Source organism: Tachysurus vachellii, chromosome 3 (genome assembly GCF_030014155.1).
Source record: "Tachysurus vachellii isolate PV-2020 chromosome 3, HZAU_Pvac_v1, whole genome shotgun sequence".
NCBI classification, from domain to species: domain Eukaryota; kingdom Metazoa; phylum Chordata; class Actinopteri; order Siluriformes; family Bagridae; genus Tachysurus; species Tachysurus vachellii.
Window position 1 is genome coordinate 6,460,649 of NC_083462.1, and position 17,500 is coordinate 6,478,148.

A 17,500-nucleotide genomic window follows, 5' to 3' on the forward strand; every position below is an offset into this window, starting at 1 on the left:
AAATTTGATGATATAAGAGCTAATGACATAAGAGCTAATGAGCTGGAAAGCTATAGTATGTTAAAAGACAAACACACACACGAAATAAAAATACACAACATATTTCAAAAAGACAAACAAAAAGGGTGATAGATGAGGTGAGAAGTGTCGTGTGTACAGAATTATATTACACGTGTGAATTCTTTCTGTAAGGGACACAAACACATATTGTGTGTGTGCACAGACACACACAGACACACACAGACACACACAGACACACACACAGACACACACACAGACACACACACACAGACACACACACACACACAGACACACACACACACACACACACAGACACACACACAGACACACACACACAGACACACACAGACACACACACACAGACACACACACAGACACACACACAGACACACACACAGACACACACACACGCAGACACACACAGACACACACACACACACACACACAGACACACACACGCAGACACACACAGGCACAGTGTGTGTGCACACACAGACACACAGACACAGACACACGCACCACAAATTCTGTTAACAAAATAAGAGAGAGAGAGAGAGAGAGAGAGAGAGAGAGAGAGAGACTGTTAGAGACCTTTCCAGTTTTTACAGGTGTGTCTACATTGAGATCACGTGACTCTTTAATTGATTAACAGTGAACAGGTGTTAACATTAACTGTAAACTTTAATGTTAACTGGAGTTAACAGGTGAACTCCATGCAACTACTTAACACAAGTTCCCATAGCAACCAAAATTAACCTGGCAGTTTCACAGAAATAAGACGACCGCATATGAAACCAAATTTTTTTTTATTTGTTAATAATTAGAATTTTCCCCTCCTATTACAGCATTAATGTAGTAATTTGTGCAGAATCAACAGCTACAGTACCAACAATTAAGCTCATTTAGTTACACTATAAATTTCTTGTCATTAAACACAAACACAGGACGGTGTAAAAGAAGAGCAGGCGTTATAATGTAGAGGACAGTAGAATGCTAGAAATGAGAAAAACTGAAGAAAATAAAATACTGAAGAAAAAAATAATTTGTCTTTTCGCACATGGTGAAAATGCTGGATCGTTATCTTGCCCTGAACATTATGAGCATTACTAAATCAAAATAAAACACTTTTTTTAACATTTTGGAGAGCTTGACCATGACAAGACCATGGGGTTATAAACAACAAGGACAAGAGCTCTGGATTTACTGCTTTAAGATATTCGTACACATTACTAGGCAGCTTGAAGAAGGTCGTTAAAACTAAAATGGGTCAAATAAATAAAAAAATAAAAAGGTAAAACAAATAAGTGTTGGAAAGGATTATTTAGTAGAAAAAAAGTTGTAAATCTAAAGGGTTCTTTTGGCTTGAGAAAGAGAGAGCATGAGAAAGAGAGCACACAAGAGAAGGAGAGAGAGAAAGAGCACAAGAGAGAGAAAGAGAGAGCACGAGAGAGAGAGCGCACAAGAGAAAGAGAGAGAGAAAGAGCACAAGAGAGAAAGAGAGAGCACGAGAGAGAGAGAGAGAAAGAGAGCGCACAAGAGGAGAGAGAGAAAAAGCACAAGAGAGAGAAAGAGAGAGCACAAGAGATGAAAAATGAGAGAGAGAGAGAGAGAACAAGAGAGAGAGAGAGAGAGAGAGAGAGAGAGAGAGAGAGAGAGAGAGAGAGCACAAGAGATCGAAAGAGAGAGCACAAGAGAGAAAGAGAGAGAGAAAGCATGAGAGAGAGAGAAAGAGAGAGAGAGAGAGAGCACAAGAGATCGAAAGAGAGAGAGCACAAGAGAGAGAAAGAGAGAGAGAAAGAGAGAGAGAGAGCAAAAGAAAGAGAAACAGAGAGAAAGAGAAAGCACAAGAGATCGAAAGAGAGAGAGAGAGAGAGAGAGAGAGAGAGAGAGAGAGAGAGAGAGAGAGAGAGAGAGAGAGTGCACAAGAGAAAGAAAGAGAGAAAAAGATAGACGGAGAAAAAAAATGAAGTTTACTGTTAAAACCTTTTGAGTCTCCAGTGTCTGAACTTTCAGAAATAACAAAAACTTCTGATGTTTTTCTTTGTCATTTCTTATCTTTCACTTCTTTATAGTTGTCAGTGCTGACAGGAAGAAGAATATCTATATCAGAGGAATAAAACACACTGAGAAGTGCTGGGACTGGAAAATAATCAGCAGGGACATCATGTGGATTATTTTCCTGTAACAGAAGGTCCCTGAGTGCGTTATTCCTGACATCAGAAAGATTTTAAACGTTCAGTTTTGTTAGAAAAGGCACTGATCACTTTTAAACTCTGGTCTATTATAAGACTTCACTTTGTCTCTATGTTAATGTATCTGAGGTTATATCATGTAGAGATTACGTTGGTGACCGAGATCATATTAGAGATGTTCTAACATCTGCATGTAATAAATGTTATAAATGTAAATGTAAACAATTAAAAATAATCCCTACACGATCTAATCTGTAGCGTCTTATTAACTCACTATTGTTATTAAATATTGTATACAACACATCTCTTCTCCCTCTTTGCCTTTCGGCCATTTTCTCCTCTGGCATTATTTGGCTTTTAGAGCTCTTAAGGGTTAAGGTACTTTATGAATAACTTTTCTAGATATCTTTTAAAAAAAAAGAAATTCTATTTCTAATTAATATCTTTTTATTAGAACTTTAAGGGGAAACTTTTTAGACTTTGTCACTAGGAGCATCTTTATGAAAACAGGCCCCGGTGTTTATGTGAGAAAGACTTTATCAGATTAAAGCTGATCTTTATCCTGTTTGTAAATGGACAGCGTTCTGGCGGACGGATCGGTAGCTTTGATCCAGCGAGGCATCCAGTAATGCGGCGTCCATTCTACACGTCCAGGGTAATGTTTCTCAAAGATCTGCCTGAAGAAGAAGCCTTCTTTGGTAGTGGGCGTGTTGTAGGGGAACAACGACGCCGCGTTCTCCAAGTCAGAGTCGTTCACCTAAAAGAGAAAAACAGACAAACAAAAAAAACACGGTTGTTAAAACGTGCGACATTCTGCTAAAGCGTAACATTTCGTCTGGCTGTCGAAATATCGACGATAGAAGCCTAGAAGCCTTTATTATCACCACATATACATTACAGCACAGTGGAATTCTTTTCTTCACATACCCCAACTGAGGAGGTTGGGGTCAGAGTACAGGGGCAGATATGATACAGCACCCCTGGAGCAGGGAAGTTTGTACTGGGGCTTGAACTCCGATCCTCCGATCAACAACCCAAAGCCTTAACCAGTTGAGCCACCACTGCCCTCGAAGATCGAGGCAAAATGAATATTCGATAATCTCTAATTAGATGAGTTTCAGGAACCAACACTGACTTGTGTAGACCGCAGTCTGAGACGCTGAAGTGCTTTAGAACTATCTCATAGTAAATTAAATCATGTTCTCTTTAAGCGCTTTCTTAAACTCTTGTCAGTAAGACACTCAGTAATAGCTTGTGCTTCGGTGACAGTGTGACCTCTGTAAAGGTTTGTGTCTCAAAAAGGGTTCAGTAACATTTACAAACCTGAAGCGTTTCTAGCTAAGATCCCAGAACAATGTGGCAAAAAAAATATGCTGAGATGTTTTTGCTGATTTTCTAAAACAGTTCCAACAAAACAGTTTTTCAGAATTTAATAAACAAATCAAAAACTACTATTTTCCAAAAAAATTAAAATATTTAATACAAATAAAAAAAAAAATTAAAAACAGGGGGTCACGGTGGCTTAGTGGTTAGTACGTTCGCCTCACACCTCCAGGGTTGGGGGTTCGATTCCCATCTCCGCCTTGTGTGTGTGGAGTTTGCATGTTCTCCCCGTGCCTCGGGGGTTTCCTCCGGGTACTCCGGTTTCCTCCCCCGGTCCAAAGACATGCATGGTAGGTTGATTGGCATCTCTGGAAAATTGTCCGTAGTGTGTGAGTGTGTGAGTGAATGAGAGTGTGTGTGTGTGCCCTGTGATAGGTTGGCACTCTGTCCAGGGTGTATCCTGCCTTGATGCCCGATGACGCCTGAGATAGGCACAGGCTCCCCGTGACCCGAGGTAGTTCGGATAAGCGGTAGAAAATGAGTGAGTGTGAGAGTGAAAAACATGTTTGTGATTGTAACATTTACTATGTTTATATATATTTTTTATATATTTTTATATTGTGTAATACATACATATTTTAATAAGTCCTTCAGAGGAATTTCAGTTTATTTATTTTAGATTTAATTGTGCAATTTTGCACAGCTTTTTTTAATTATTCTGTTTTATTTGATTTTTTTGTTTTCAATTTTATTTATTTGAGGGGAGAAAAAAAAAAAACAGCTGCGTATTTCTTTGTACAAATCAGTCAGGAATTTCAGCAGTTGTTGATTTTAATTCTTTCAGTGTGGGGAAAAATGGCAAAAGTTAAGAACCCCGACAGTCGAACTGGAAGTAAACAGCAAAACAAGAACAACATAAACCACCAGTTCTTCTGTACCTTAGACTCGATGTGCTCCTGTAGGCTCGTGTACCAGGATTTCTTCAAGGACATCAGACCGTCACTGAAAGCCTCTTTACGTCTCCACAGAATCTCGTCTGGGATCAGATTCAGTCCTTTGAACGCTTCCCTCAGCAGATGCTTCTCCACGCCGTCCTGAGCGGAGTAAAGAAACGTGATGTGACGTGATGATAAGTAAAAACAATGCACTGATGATGATGTAGTGATCTAGACATCTTTAGGGAACGATATAGTTATTCACTGATTTCATTCGGATTCAGATCCGGTCCGATTCTATAGCATTTTCATAGCAACTCGTTCACAGGGATTCGTGTGGTGGACGTTCGTTCTGAAACGTAACGTGTAACTTTCTCTCTCACGTTTCTCTCGTCCTGAACTCTACACCACTGTGATCCAAGTAGAAAGACAATATTATTTTCCTCAGGAGCTCTCAGTTGCACTATTATAAACTGTTGTAGAAAGGTCATTATTTACATTTACACTATTTACTGTTGAGTGTCACCCAAAAGCATGAGGTTCCCTTCTGAGTCTGGTTCCTCTCAAGGTTTCTTTCTCATATCATCTCAGGGAGTTTTTCCTTGCCTCCGGCTTGCTCATTAGGGATAGGGATAGATATATAGTATTTTAAATTTACATTAATATTTTTAAATTAATTTTTTAATAAATTTTATACTTTAATTGTATATTATTATTATTATTATTATTATTATTATTATATTTAATTACTTTTTTTCTCTTTCTTTTGTTTCCATACTTCTGTAAAGCTGCTTTGAGACAATGGGAAATTGTTAAAATCGCTACACAAATACATTGAATTGACTTGAATTGGATATTATGGTAAGCATTTCTCCCCACAAAGAAACCTGTTATAAAGAAAACACTAACCACGGCTTAATGTATTAACACATTGATATTAAAAGAGCAATTTAAGATGCAGATATTATTTTTAATGCATTAAGCCACGATGGTTTCTTCATAATGACTTTAAGAAAGCACTTTTATTTGTCAAATACAGCTCTATGTGAATATCTCGTCGCTGTCGGGCGAAATCCTCGTATCTGCAAAACCATTATTTTTCAGGAAATTAAAAAAGCGCCGTGTTTTTTTGAGTCATTAAACATTGTATCGTTAAATACACGTTTTATCGGAGATACAAGCTTTATGACTTGGGAGCAGGGAGATACGAGATTATGCTGTCATTGATAAGAACGGTACGGACACAGACGTCGCTGCTGCCAGCAGTGTTTAATAAAGTCTGCGGTCACGTTGAGCCTTTTGACAAGAGACAAGGCTTTAATAGTTAACCAAAGCTAATGACTGTAGTTACATACATCTTCCTAAAATAGAAATATGCCGCGCAGCTCTCCCACGGAGTGAAGAAGAGGTGGAGTTAAGAGATTTCTCAGACAGTTGAAGTGTCCAATGGAGTTATGAGATTTGTGCTCAAGCTATTTTCAAGACTTTAGATTGGTTAATAACTTGTAAAAATAACAGTATGACCAAAATAACAGACTGACCAATAGCATCAATATGTGAAAAAATATGGACATAGGAGGTTTCGGCCCGACAGCGACGATTTGTATTTTACATTTAGTTCTGATTTGTTTTATGTAATTTCGTGTCTTTTATGTTGCAACAGGGTTCTGTAAGCAACGCCGTTTCATTTCACTATTTACTTCATCAGTTATCTGTGATCCAAATGTCAATAAAACCTCATGACTTGACTTAAGATTCTGAGTTTATCTTGCTTGCCTGCATACAAATATCCTAACGCTGAATAGATAAATACCGCTGCATTCTTAATACTGATGCAACCTGTTTTGGTTTAAAAGTCGTGAATGAAGCGGTTATGGCCACTAGAGGCAGCTGCTGCTCTGAATGTGAGCCTTTTGTAGGTTGAAGAAGAGAGAGTGTGAACCTTGGGTGTCCTCATGTCCTCAGGCAGAGAGAGGTAGTAGGCAGTGAACCTGTGGTCCAGGAAAGGAACTCTCAGCTCCAACCTGATGAGACGAGAGACAGAACACACAAATAATGGAAGGAGAATATATTAAAAAAATAAATAAATAAAACGGAATAATCTCCTCTTAATTTTTTCTATAAATATATGGTTTTTGACAAGTAAAAACCTCATGCTACTGTTTAAAAATAATCCACCAGGGGGCAGTGTGGAGAAATTAATTATGAATTGGCGTTAGCTTTACACGTGGTAATGATGTCATTTTTCACACTGGAATGTTGGATGTGTGAAGTTGGGACAAAACATAGACTCCTCCGTGAAATCGGGTCTTTTATTTGCTCTGTCAAAACATGTATACTTTAACTGCATTTACTGGTCTGAGTGGCTACTGGTTCCGCTCTACGCTAACACTGTTTAGCAACATTAACGCTAAAACCAAATTCTGTGTCTGTATATTAACCTCTCTGAAGCCAATAATGTTACAATCTCTTTTAGAAATCAAGCAGAGAAACGTCACACTACGGAGCGAGCGTTCATGCTGATTTGACATCACGTTGTAAACAGTTGAAGAACTGTTGGCTGAAACGATCACCTCAAAGCGAAATTTCAAGTCAAAGGATTATTTCTGTGTTTTGTTCCTAGTTACAGGTGGGAAATAACAAGTGAGTCAAGCGACGTGTGATGGATCTGTGAGCGTGACTGCTCTGTCTTCTCACCCGTGTGCTGCCGTGGTCCTGTCTGCTCTCAGCCCGTCGAACAGATACAGCTCCTCCAGCAGACGCACGCTTTCCTCAGCTCCGGCTTTAGCCGACGGAGCCTGAACGGAAACGCCACACGGTTACAAAAAGAAGACACGCTTTCAGTCTGATCTACAGGACCCGTCCGTAACAGGCCTGCAATCCCTCGCTGAAGTGAATCGTACCTTATGGAAGTAGATGTAGCCCTGCGTCAGTTCGTCAGATCCCTCGCCGGAGAAAATCACCACGCTGTCCGTCTTCTCTCGGATATATTTCGAGATCAGATACATGCCTGGAAACATCAGACATGAAATTTAACACATTTGTGAATGTTTTGCATCACTTGTGCCATGTAGCGGCTAAAATAATAAAACTAATATTCTCTATAACCATCTATAAATGATGACTTGTTTTCTACGGTGAAGGTTAAAATACGCATCAGATACAAAATCAGACATGATGTACGTAGTATAAGCGGCACTGCTTTTCATTAGGAGCGTGAAGAAGACGTCGCAGACTGATGAGCAAAACCTCGTGGACACTAAAAAACAAGAGAAAGTAGTTCTATTAAATGCAATCGATGTCTAATCACAGGTCTAATCTGAATTCCTACACTAATGAGTAGTTACTCAGACAGACTCTTAACTGTGCAGCTTCAAAGGCAAGGTTTTAGGAAATTCTTCTTAGCTCCAAAGAACTCCGATTAAATTCACATGGCCAGATCAGACGGAAACAGGAATGCGGCTGAGACGCAGTCTAATCAGTTGCGGTCACTGAGCAGATTGAATGAGAGACGGTTAATCTTCCTGCTGAACAACGCAGGATAAGGAAAGCTCCGGTTTGAGTTACAATCCCTTCAGTTCTGCTTGACTGTGTGACGCTCACAGCACAAATGAGCCTTTGGTTACGCTAAAATTGCATCAGTGGTAATATTACGACAGAATCGTCCAGGCTTACCAACTGACGCGCGCACTGTGGTAATGTCGTAACACTCCAGGTGGTAAATAACGTCCTCCAGACTGCGGATGCCTTCCTCTGGGGTGAAACTCACCTCGTGGTGATCACTGCCTATGTGGTCTGCAACCTGTAGTAACATATTTAAAAAGAAAGAAGGAAAAGAAACATGTAAACACCTTAAAAGCTAATATTTATGTTTAGATTTGATTCTTTGGGCCTTTTTACACCTGGTCACTTCGTGTGTTTTCTCTGATTTGTTAAAACTTTTCCATTTACATTAGGCCACATAAACGCGTCTCGGCGAATCGATCCGATCTTTCTACTCCCGCCCAAAATGCTAATATATTTTACCTCATTTCCGGGGTAATTGACATGTGACACGCTTTGGTGTATGCGGTTGCTACAAAAAACAGCATTTACACCTGTCCAGTTTCATCTGAAATGCGTCCCAGACCACCTCCTGAAGTGGTTTGTACCATCGGGTAGCTATCTGATCACAGAAAACGCATGAAGTGACCAGGTGTAAAAAGCCCCTTTAAAAGAACCAACAGTTGAACACAAAATTGGAAACACTTCTGGAGTTTGTCATCTGTTCGGTTGGATTCTACAGGATTTCTGGAAGACGTGCGTCCATGTTTAATGGTCAACCTGGAACAAAGCCGTCGTGACACTCTACTTCCCTCAAAGCCGTCGTGTTTACAACAGTGACACTGAATGCTTATGAGGATCAGGTAAACACTGGATTTTCCAAATGAAGTAAAATTCACAGACTCATTAATTTGCAGGTCTTTCTCAAATGAACGATCTATACTCTAATGCCGATCTGTTTTTTTACTGCCTAACATTGTCACGCCCCTAAACGTGACGCTAAACAAAACTGAACTGTGATTGGTTGCTTCCCATGTCAGTCAGATTCCCTCTTGGCTAGTCTTTCGCAAATAAATGCTAAAATCTAAAGCAAGACACTTTTGCTATCCGATACTGACATGTTAGTATCATCCCTGTAACATGTTAACGATTCAACTCTACTGACCTTCCGTGCAGCCAAAATGTCCGGACTGTCTTGTGTCCCGATAGAAAAGGTCTGAAGGGGATACTGCAGCTGCTCCTCTTTAGCTAGCTTAACAAGTGTAGCAGCGACAAGGCTGGAGTCCAGACCACCTAGAAACAAGGAGAGTGTCCAAAATGACCTCAGTTGCAGAAAGGAATTGTAGGAGGAGGAAAAAAGCAACAGTGTAAAGTCTGTTACCTGAGAGAAGGCATCCGATCCTCCTGTGAGCCATGAGGCGCTTCCTCACAGCGTTTTCAAACAGGATCCTGATGTTGCTCTTTACCGTCTCTGGAGCAAAACCTACACAAACGACACAGAACCATGTGAGCCAGGAGATATCAGACGAACAGCATGGTGTAGAAGCGTTCCTAATAAAATGGCCGTCTCAAATGGGTATATATTAAGCGATACTCTATGTCCTGTGATTCATGACCGGCATCTTGCGTTCTTACCCTTGCCAAGGTTCTTGATGCCATCGTAGGCAGCATGTTTGGGCTCTTGTGTGCAGTGGTGGAACCGGTCTAGCTCAATGGACTCCACCTTTCCGTTAAGCTTCAGGTCAAACACCTCGAAGTGGCCTGGAAGGAACGGGGTGATCTTCACCTTAGGGGTCGACATGGAGTCTGCGATCTCAGTCAGACCTACAGAATGAAGAATGTAACGAATGAAAATTGCTCGGTTATTCTCAGCAGACCAGTACAGACAGTCACATAACCCAGAACAAACTCCTTCTCAGTACCTTTGGCTTCTGAACACACGGCGAGGAAGCCATCTTCAGTCAGCATCTTGAATAAAGGTCTGACGCCGTATGTGTCTCTCCCCAGGAAGACCTTCCTGTTGGCGGTGTCCAGCAGCACGAATGCGAACACGCCGTCCAGCAGCGACGCCATCTTCTCAATGCCAAAGCGGTCGTACAGGTGGAGGATGATCTCTCCGTCCACTTTGGTCTGGTACTCGAACTCAAAGTGCTTTTTCAGCTTTAGGAGAAGAACATCAAGCATCAGAGACATTACATATAAAGAGCTGAAAACTAACTGTTTCTTACAGATATGTTCAGCAAACTGTTCGATGGCGTGTGAAGATTTTAATAGAAATTTCTGGTAACCATGACGACTACGGGATCTTTTACCGGTTATATGAAAAATAGCTATAGACACAAGCCATATTTGATGGTATCAGATTCTCAGTGTAATATCTGAAGTCTTCACTTTTGAATCTATTTGAACAAATGAATGCAGGATGAGTGATTTTCCAGGTTTGCTTTCCTACAAACACAGATCTTCTTGGATCATGAAATTGTTTACAGAACACTCGAATCATGGTGCTGTGCCTCTAGAAATATACGTTAAACCTTTATACCTGTAGCTGTCATTTTTAAGAATCCATTTTATCTGGTGTTCAGTAAAGAGAGGGTTGAATCAATTAAAGGAATCATAATCTCATACACACCCGATGGTGGTTGTAGATTTCGCCGTTATAACAGAGCCAGAGGTAAGGGAAACGCTTAATGCGTAGCGGCTGCATCCCGTACAGCTGGTCCACGATGGCCAAACGGTGGAAGCCGAAGCAGCAGTTGGTGAAACCGTTGACATTTTCCAAACGGAAAGCATCCGGACCCCTGTGTGCGATCTTCTTGGAACTTTTGCTCTGAGTTAACAGGCAATCATCACTGCCAAACAAGGCCCATATACCACACATGTTGTTTCTGTAGAGAGGAAATCATGTCATATTGTATATCATTAAATATCATCTATTTAAGGTCTTCAGTCTGGAAGAACTCATGGCTTATAATTTTAATGTGATGCCATGAGTAGTCCCAACAGGTCCTGTATCATATGACTCAATCCATATTGTGCACAGTACTGTGTGAAGAAACTTAATAATAATAATATATAATAATAATAATAATAATAATAATAATTATTATTATTATTATTATTATTATTATTATTATTATTATAAATGAAACTGAAGATGAATGACTCCTTACAAACTCGATTCTTTTCAATACCAACAAGAGAAATCCATTGAGTCATTTTACTGATTCGATACATTTGAACAAAACCGAATAAAACAAAAAAGATATTTTCGATACGTTTAATGTACCACTCAAGTTATCCCAAAGCATGTCAGAAAAATCATAACACAGGGTTTTTTATTTTATTCATCCTATTTTTATATTTCAATGCTAATGAATCTACAGTATGTCATAAATGCAGCCTGTTTTAGATCATATATTATATTTACCATTCACAATAAACGTTTAATCTCTACCAGAACATATTATACATTGTTATTATTATGTTACATTAAAAAAAATATAATATCATGAAGGAAAAATAATACGGAATAATAATAACAGTTTAAAAATAAGAGTCGATTCTTTTTTTTGTTGTTTGAATCAATGGTTCAAAGAGTCGTTCTAATGAATCGATTCAGTCGAGAATTGAAAAAGCCGGAAGCAGCGCACTGACATTCATTCATTCATTCATCTTCTACCGCTTATCCGAACTACCTCGGGTCACGGGGAGCCTGTGCCTATCTCAGGCGTCATTGGGCATCAAGGCAGGATACACCCTGGACGGAGTGCCAACCCATCACAGGGCACACACACACACACTCTCATTCACTCACGCAATCACACACTACGGACAATTTTCCAGAAATTCCAATCAACCTACCATGCATGTCTTTGGACCAGGGGAGGAAACCGGAGTACCCGGAGGAAACCCCCGAGGCACGGGGAGAACATGCAAACTCCACACACACAAGGTGGAGGTGGGAATCGAACCCCGACCCTGGAGGTGAACGTGCTAACCACTAAGCCACCGGCGCACTGACATACGTTTATTTATTTATTTATTTATTTAATTATTGTACAAACACTTTCAGGAGGACAATAATAAGCAATTATATGTAAGCAAGGTATAATGTTTATTAAAAAAAAAAAACGGGTAAAAGTAAAGGGGTTAAAAATAAACAAAAATAAATTAAGCAAGTTACTAATACTAGTACAATTATTTTATTTAGTTAAGTGAACAGATTTGAGTGAGATATATTTACATTATTGATGGCACCGCTCGCGCACGTTTATAATTAAGAATGACAGCTTGAGCACCTGAAACGCTCGCGCACGTTTTCTTCCTTATTAAAAGGGTTTGGAGGAAGAAAGTTACCACAACTGAAGTAAAATAAAAGCTCAAAAGTTTAAAGTTAATCGCGCTTTTTCAAATAACTATAAGGCTGCATACTTTTGGTTTTACCTTGGATGAGATAGGGATGACGCTGCGCTACGGAAGCCTGAAGCGGACACAACAGTTGCAGAAACTCGAATGATGAAATTCAACCGTGGATTACATCGCACGCGATAGACCAGTGGGCGGGGCGATACCAGTGGGCGGGGCGATTTTATTTCACTGCAAGTCGCATACTGTACATAACTTTGTTCATGACAAATAATTTCTTGAATCTTGGACCAGAGCATAAGTAGAACACACACCACCTACAAAACATTTACCTTATACAGCCAGTATGAGCTTGTGATTATGGGAACAAGTTTTGTTTTTTTTAAACAGCAAATAGCATTTCTTTATTTTGTGACTAAATATTTCTGCCTGCAAAAATGTAAAATCTTTGTCTTGAGTAAAGTACTATATAACTATAAATATATATATATGTGTGTGTGTGTGTGTGTGTGTGAGAGAGAGAGAGTGAGAGAGAGAGTGAGTTTGTGTGTGTGTTTTCATGATCACATCATTGCAATTCTGTTTATATACAAACAGTTCCCTGTGTAAGGGGCACGGTTTCCTCCGGGTACTCCGGTTTCCTCCTCCGGTCCAAAGACATGCATGGTAGGTTGATTGGCATCTCTGGAAAAATTGTCTGTAGTGAGTGAATGGGTGTGTGTGTGTGCCCTGTGATGGGTTGGCACTCCGTCCAGGGTGTATCCTGCCTTGATGCCCAATGACGCCTGAGATAGGCACAGGCTCCCCGTGACCCGAGGTAGTCCGGATAAGCGGTAGAAAATGAAAGAAAGAGAGAGAGAGAGAGAGAGAGAGAGAGAGAGTTCCCTGAGCATTATACACAAGCATCATGTTGTCTGTAAATACAAGATGTGACTTTTGTAGATCTTTGCCCACGTGATGTATTTAAAACCAGGACTAAACAAATAAATCCATAAAGAAATAGAAAGAAGAATGTCACTTTTTTGTTGAAAAATGTCTGCAAATGAACTAATATAAATGCAAACATTCAAGATGTCTGTCCTTTAGACAATAATTTTGCTTTTTATTATAAATAAAATGTACATTCCTTACAAATCAATTGATTAAATTAGCTACTTAAACATCAAGCTAGCTGACAATCATAATCATCAGTGTAAAAAAGAGATTATTTACTCAAAATGAACAGGACCACAGATTTCTTTCCCTGTGGCCTGAAGTGGATAAAGTGGAACTAAAAATGAAGCCCAAGCAGTCATGGCATTTGATCAAACTCCAGAAAATGACAATATTTTACTAAACACATACTTGAAATAAAGGTGATTCAAGCTACAGTGATGTTAGTTATGTTAGTGCAAAAAAAAAATCCTGGCAAAAAAAATCCAAGATCAAAAAATCTATTATAAAAATGTACATGATCTTAATTAAAAACCTCAGAAATTCCTTCTGTTGTTGGTATTAGGCATGTGTCGATAATCATTTGCATGATATAGAAATATTTAACTTAAAACACAAAACAAACACAGGGTCAAAATATCTTCACTAGAGGAGATGTGACTTAACCCCTCAAAACTCCTGGCTTTCAGGTTCAAACTGAAATCTCATAACACTAAATAATATTATGTTTTAATATATCTACATGTCGGTTAAACATGTGCCAAGATTATATTGGATTTTTAATCTATTTTGTTACGTTTACAGAGGATCCGACGTTTGATATTTGTCGCTATGGCGATATAAGGTGTACAGGTGGGTGGAGTCAGACAAGATGTAGCTCCTCCTACCTTTGAGGAGGGGATGTAATTAATCGATCTCTGATTCTTTTCTTGTAATTTGAGAACGGATGGTTCAAGGAGTCGTTCAAGAGAATCGATTCGCTCGAGAGTTGTGACTATAGACAGCACTTGCGTGCACGATGAAATGTTAAACAAGGAGTACAAAACGAAATTAAAAAAAATGATAAGGGGGCGGAGTCAAACCTGATTTAGCTACAGAGTTGAGCGTTTCAGGTATTTCAAGTTTAACGTTGGGCTCGTGTTGTACAACACTATGTTTAAGTCATTGCTATAGAAACAATAATGCGTTTGAACAAATGCATTAATACATAAAACCTGCAGCCGCGTTTCTGAAAGATTTTACATGAATACGTGATATCGACACATGCCGATTTGTGAGCATGCTACTGCGTTCTTGAGAGTGAAAACAGCAATGTTTCCAGGAGAGGCACTTTAAACAAAAGTCCTTTAAAAAAAAAAAAAATTCATTATAAAACTAGCTGCCATCTAACGGTGTGCTAAAATAGTGCTCGGTTGTGATCGGCGTTTCACGAGCACCGCTCTAATATTGCTGTCGGACGCGCGCGGGCGTCTCGGACCTTTTATTTTTCTTTTTTTTTTTTGGTGAGAACGGCGTGAGATCGACGCTACGGTGATTTCCGTGATCACGGTTTTGGCTGTGCGGGGAAGAAATCATCGGTCCTGAACACGGAGGGAATCTCCTGGTGCTGCTGCGGTGCTCGTTTGGGGCTGGAGGGTTTCTGAAAAAAAAAATAAAAGCAGGATGAAATCATAGCCACTGTTTATAAAATACATCTACAGTGAAATCTGGAAAAACTGGAAACTCTTGGCACGGAGACTGGGTGTGACTCCACCACAGAAAACAAAGACACTGTACAAGATGTGCAAAGAGATAAAGAAAACATGCTGATTATATTACACAAGCTTGAACGAGGAAGTGAATCGTCCTGTTTTTATACCAGAACCTGAAGCACAAGAGAGCAAACGAGTTTAACTAATTATAAAAATATATATATATTTTTTTTATATAAGGAGGCGTGTCATGATCGGAAGTGAGAATAGTCTCTGAAAGAGGACAGACAGCTAAAGGACTCACGGTTGTGCTGCTCTAAAGTGAAATTCATACATTTTAAAAATATTTTCAAGCGAGATAACTAAATCTTGTGCAACATAAAATATTACACCTCTGGCCAAGTGTTATTTCAGCTCTTATAAATGCCTTAATTAACTGTGTATAATTAGTAGGCTGCTAATGATACGATATACGTACATGACTACCGCTGGACAATTTGCATCCAGTGCGAATGCTAGTCAACTTCATGATATATAAATGATTTAAGAAATTTCGCACGTTGAAAACGTAAGGTCAAAAATATATATAAATAAATAAATGTATATATAAATAAATACAAATGTTATTTTTGTGTTACCAAGTTACTTTTAGCACTCTGAAGATGATTATGTTTTAATAAACGCTTATTGAAGTGTTTCATTCCACCTCATATATCACAACAGTTTGTCATTACGTTCAATTGTGGAACAAAAAACAATCAGTAAAAACCTAAAAGCACAAACTCCTTCGTCCAAAAGATGGCATCCTGACACTGGAGACTCCTTCCATCAATGTAAATTTGAAGAAAAAAAAATGCAAAAAGAAAACAAACAAAATTAACTCTCTCGGTTGTGTTTTTCTAAGATCTGGCAACCTGAACTTGAGTATAAGTGTAGGTTTAACTGAGACTTCTGCACCCAGGAGCTGGATTTGTGCTTGAGATCCAACACAGCACAGCCAAGCTGCCACTGCTGGGCCCTTGAGCAAGGCCCTCAACCCTCCCTGCTCCAGGGGCGCTGTATCATATCTGCCCCTGCACTCGGACCACAACCTCCTCGGTTGGGGAATGTGAAGAAAAGAATTCCACTGTGCTGTAATGTATATGTGGCGATAGATAATAAAGGCTTCTATGCCCTGTTCTAGGCTTCTATGATCAAAATGAGATAAACATCTGAGAAACGAGGGTCTGTTTACACGGACAGCTTTCCTTCTGACTGCTGCTTCATCGAGCCACATAAATGATGTTGGGGGTGGGGGGGGGGGTTAACATTTATCGCATTAACACAAACATCATGTTTTGTTAAAAAGTAAAGATTTATCATGACATGTGAACATACAAACGTCTGCGTATTAATCTGTTATGTTTGTGTATCTGCATTGTTCCATGCTGCTGTAGGGGGAAACCTTGTTGCTTTACCGCCACCTATAGGTGTGTAACTTATTACTCAACAAAACACAACCAATAAAAATGTCCAGCTTTAAAACGGCTTACAATTAGAATCTAAACAATGTCTGTTTGGAGAAACTTATTATTATTCTTTGAAATAACTGCTAAGAATGTAAAAGAAAGCAAGAAACAAACAGGAAACTTTTTTCAACTCTCATGAGCTTTGTTAGTGTTACTTGTTTAAAAAAAAACAACTAAATCCACAATGAAACAGCAGCGTTTAATTATGTTGGATCAGGAAACCCTTCAGTCTTTAATGTTAAATGTTCTAGTGACTGACATGAATGTTTACAGGATGTAAGCTGTTAGATATTCACATCCATGTTTTTTAACGTTACTTACATTTAAAAATCCAGAGACGTTCATCGTTCGGAAAATCTTTTTGAAAGCACCAGGTAGCGTCCGAGCTTCACCTTCAGCCTCGATGACTTGCTCCTCCATGACACTCACATTGGCAGCGACCATTTTCACAAAAGCCTTGAGATACAAAATACACACGTGTGAGCCACGTTGTTGGATATCAGCTGATCTTGTGGGACATTTTGTTATTTAACATACGACTACCTCTAGCTTGTCAATTTTCCTGTAAATCTGTCTCATGTCCTCAGCTTTTTTATGAATCTGAGGCAGGCTGATGTTCACGATCTGAGAGGTGTCATTGCGAATCTGTAAAAAAAGAAAAGAAAGCATTATTCATGACTTATGTCGTGCTTCGCTGTAACGATTGTTAAATTATTAAGAGTTAACTGGTTAACTCACCATGTCCAGCATCCCCACAAACTCGTCTACTCGAATAAGCATATCTTCCAGACTCTTCTCCAGACAGGAGATCTGTGATGGATACAGAAACAGACAAATCATAAATACACTAAAGAGTGCAAGTAAAAGCTCTGGTGTTCTTCCCAGTCATAACATGTCTAATGTCACTAACAATACGTTACTTTGATCTTGAAATGAACTGTAATTGTACTACTATACTTCCATACAACTACTACGAATATACCTTA

At 39.2% G+C, this 17,500-nt stretch overlaps 2 protein-coding genes across 3 annotated transcripts in view; both read right to left on the reverse strand.

Annotated features, from left to right (window-relative positions):
• Nucleotides 1–808: 808 nt before the first annotated feature.
• asns (asparagine synthetase) lies at nucleotides 809–12,522 on the reverse strand. Of its 2 annotated transcripts, none has more exons than XM_060865563.1 (12): nucleotides 12,461–12,522; nucleotides 10,647–10,902; nucleotides 9,937–10,174; nucleotides 9,650–9,838; nucleotides 9,396–9,497; nucleotides 9,180–9,307; nucleotides 8,147–8,273; nucleotides 7,375–7,481; nucleotides 7,169–7,269; nucleotides 6,414–6,495; nucleotides 4,475–4,630; nucleotides 809–2,970 (listed from the first exon to the last, which is right to left on the reverse strand). In XM_060865563.1, exons 2-12 carry the CDS (start codon nucleotides 10,893–10,895, stop codon nucleotides 2,758–2,760), a joined length of 1,692 nt encoding a protein of 563 aa, XP_060721546.1. In that variant the 5' UTR covers nucleotides 10,896–10,902; nucleotides 12,461–12,522; the 3' UTR covers nucleotides 809–2,757. The 2 variants fall into 2 exon arrangements, with proteins under 2 accessions (XP_060721546.1, XP_060721547.1); XM_060865564.1 differs by having other exon boundaries at nucleotides 12,449–12,521.
• A 938-nt stretch (nucleotides 12,523–13,460) lies between these two features.
• Nucleotides 13,461–17,500, reverse strand: part of bloc1s4 (biogenesis of lysosomal organelles complex-1, subunit 4, cappuccino) — a 5,732-nt gene continuing 1,692 nt past the window's right edge. The window contains exons 2-5 of the mRNA XM_060865560.1: nucleotides 17,253–17,324; nucleotides 17,058–17,159; nucleotides 16,836–16,970; nucleotides 13,461–14,954 (exon numbers count right to left, since the gene is read on the reverse strand). Of these exons, the coding sequence (XP_060721543.1) occupies nucleotides 14,859–14,954; nucleotides 16,836–16,970; nucleotides 17,058–17,159; nucleotides 17,253–17,324 (405 nt within the window). The 3' untranslated portion in view covers nucleotides 13,461–14,858. The remainder of the gene's footprint in view (nucleotides 14,955–16,835; nucleotides 16,971–17,057; nucleotides 17,160–17,252; nucleotides 17,325–17,500) is intronic.

What these genes read in the sequence shown, in the direction of transcription:
- asns (XM_060865563.1), bottom strand. Translation starts at nt 10,895, where the DNA reads ATGTGTGGTATATGGGCCTTGTTTGGCAGTGATGATTGCCTGTTAACT. An exon ending in AAATCTACAACCACCATCGG is followed by an intron (nt 10,175 to 10,646) that starts GTGTGTATGAGA and finishes CTTCTCCTAAAG; the next exon opens with CTGAAAAAGCACTTTGAGTT. An exon ending in AGGACATGAGGACACCCAAG is followed by an intron (nt 4,631 to 6,413) that starts GTTCACACTCTC and finishes TACTCCGCTCAG; the next exon opens with GACGGCGTGGAGAAGCATCT.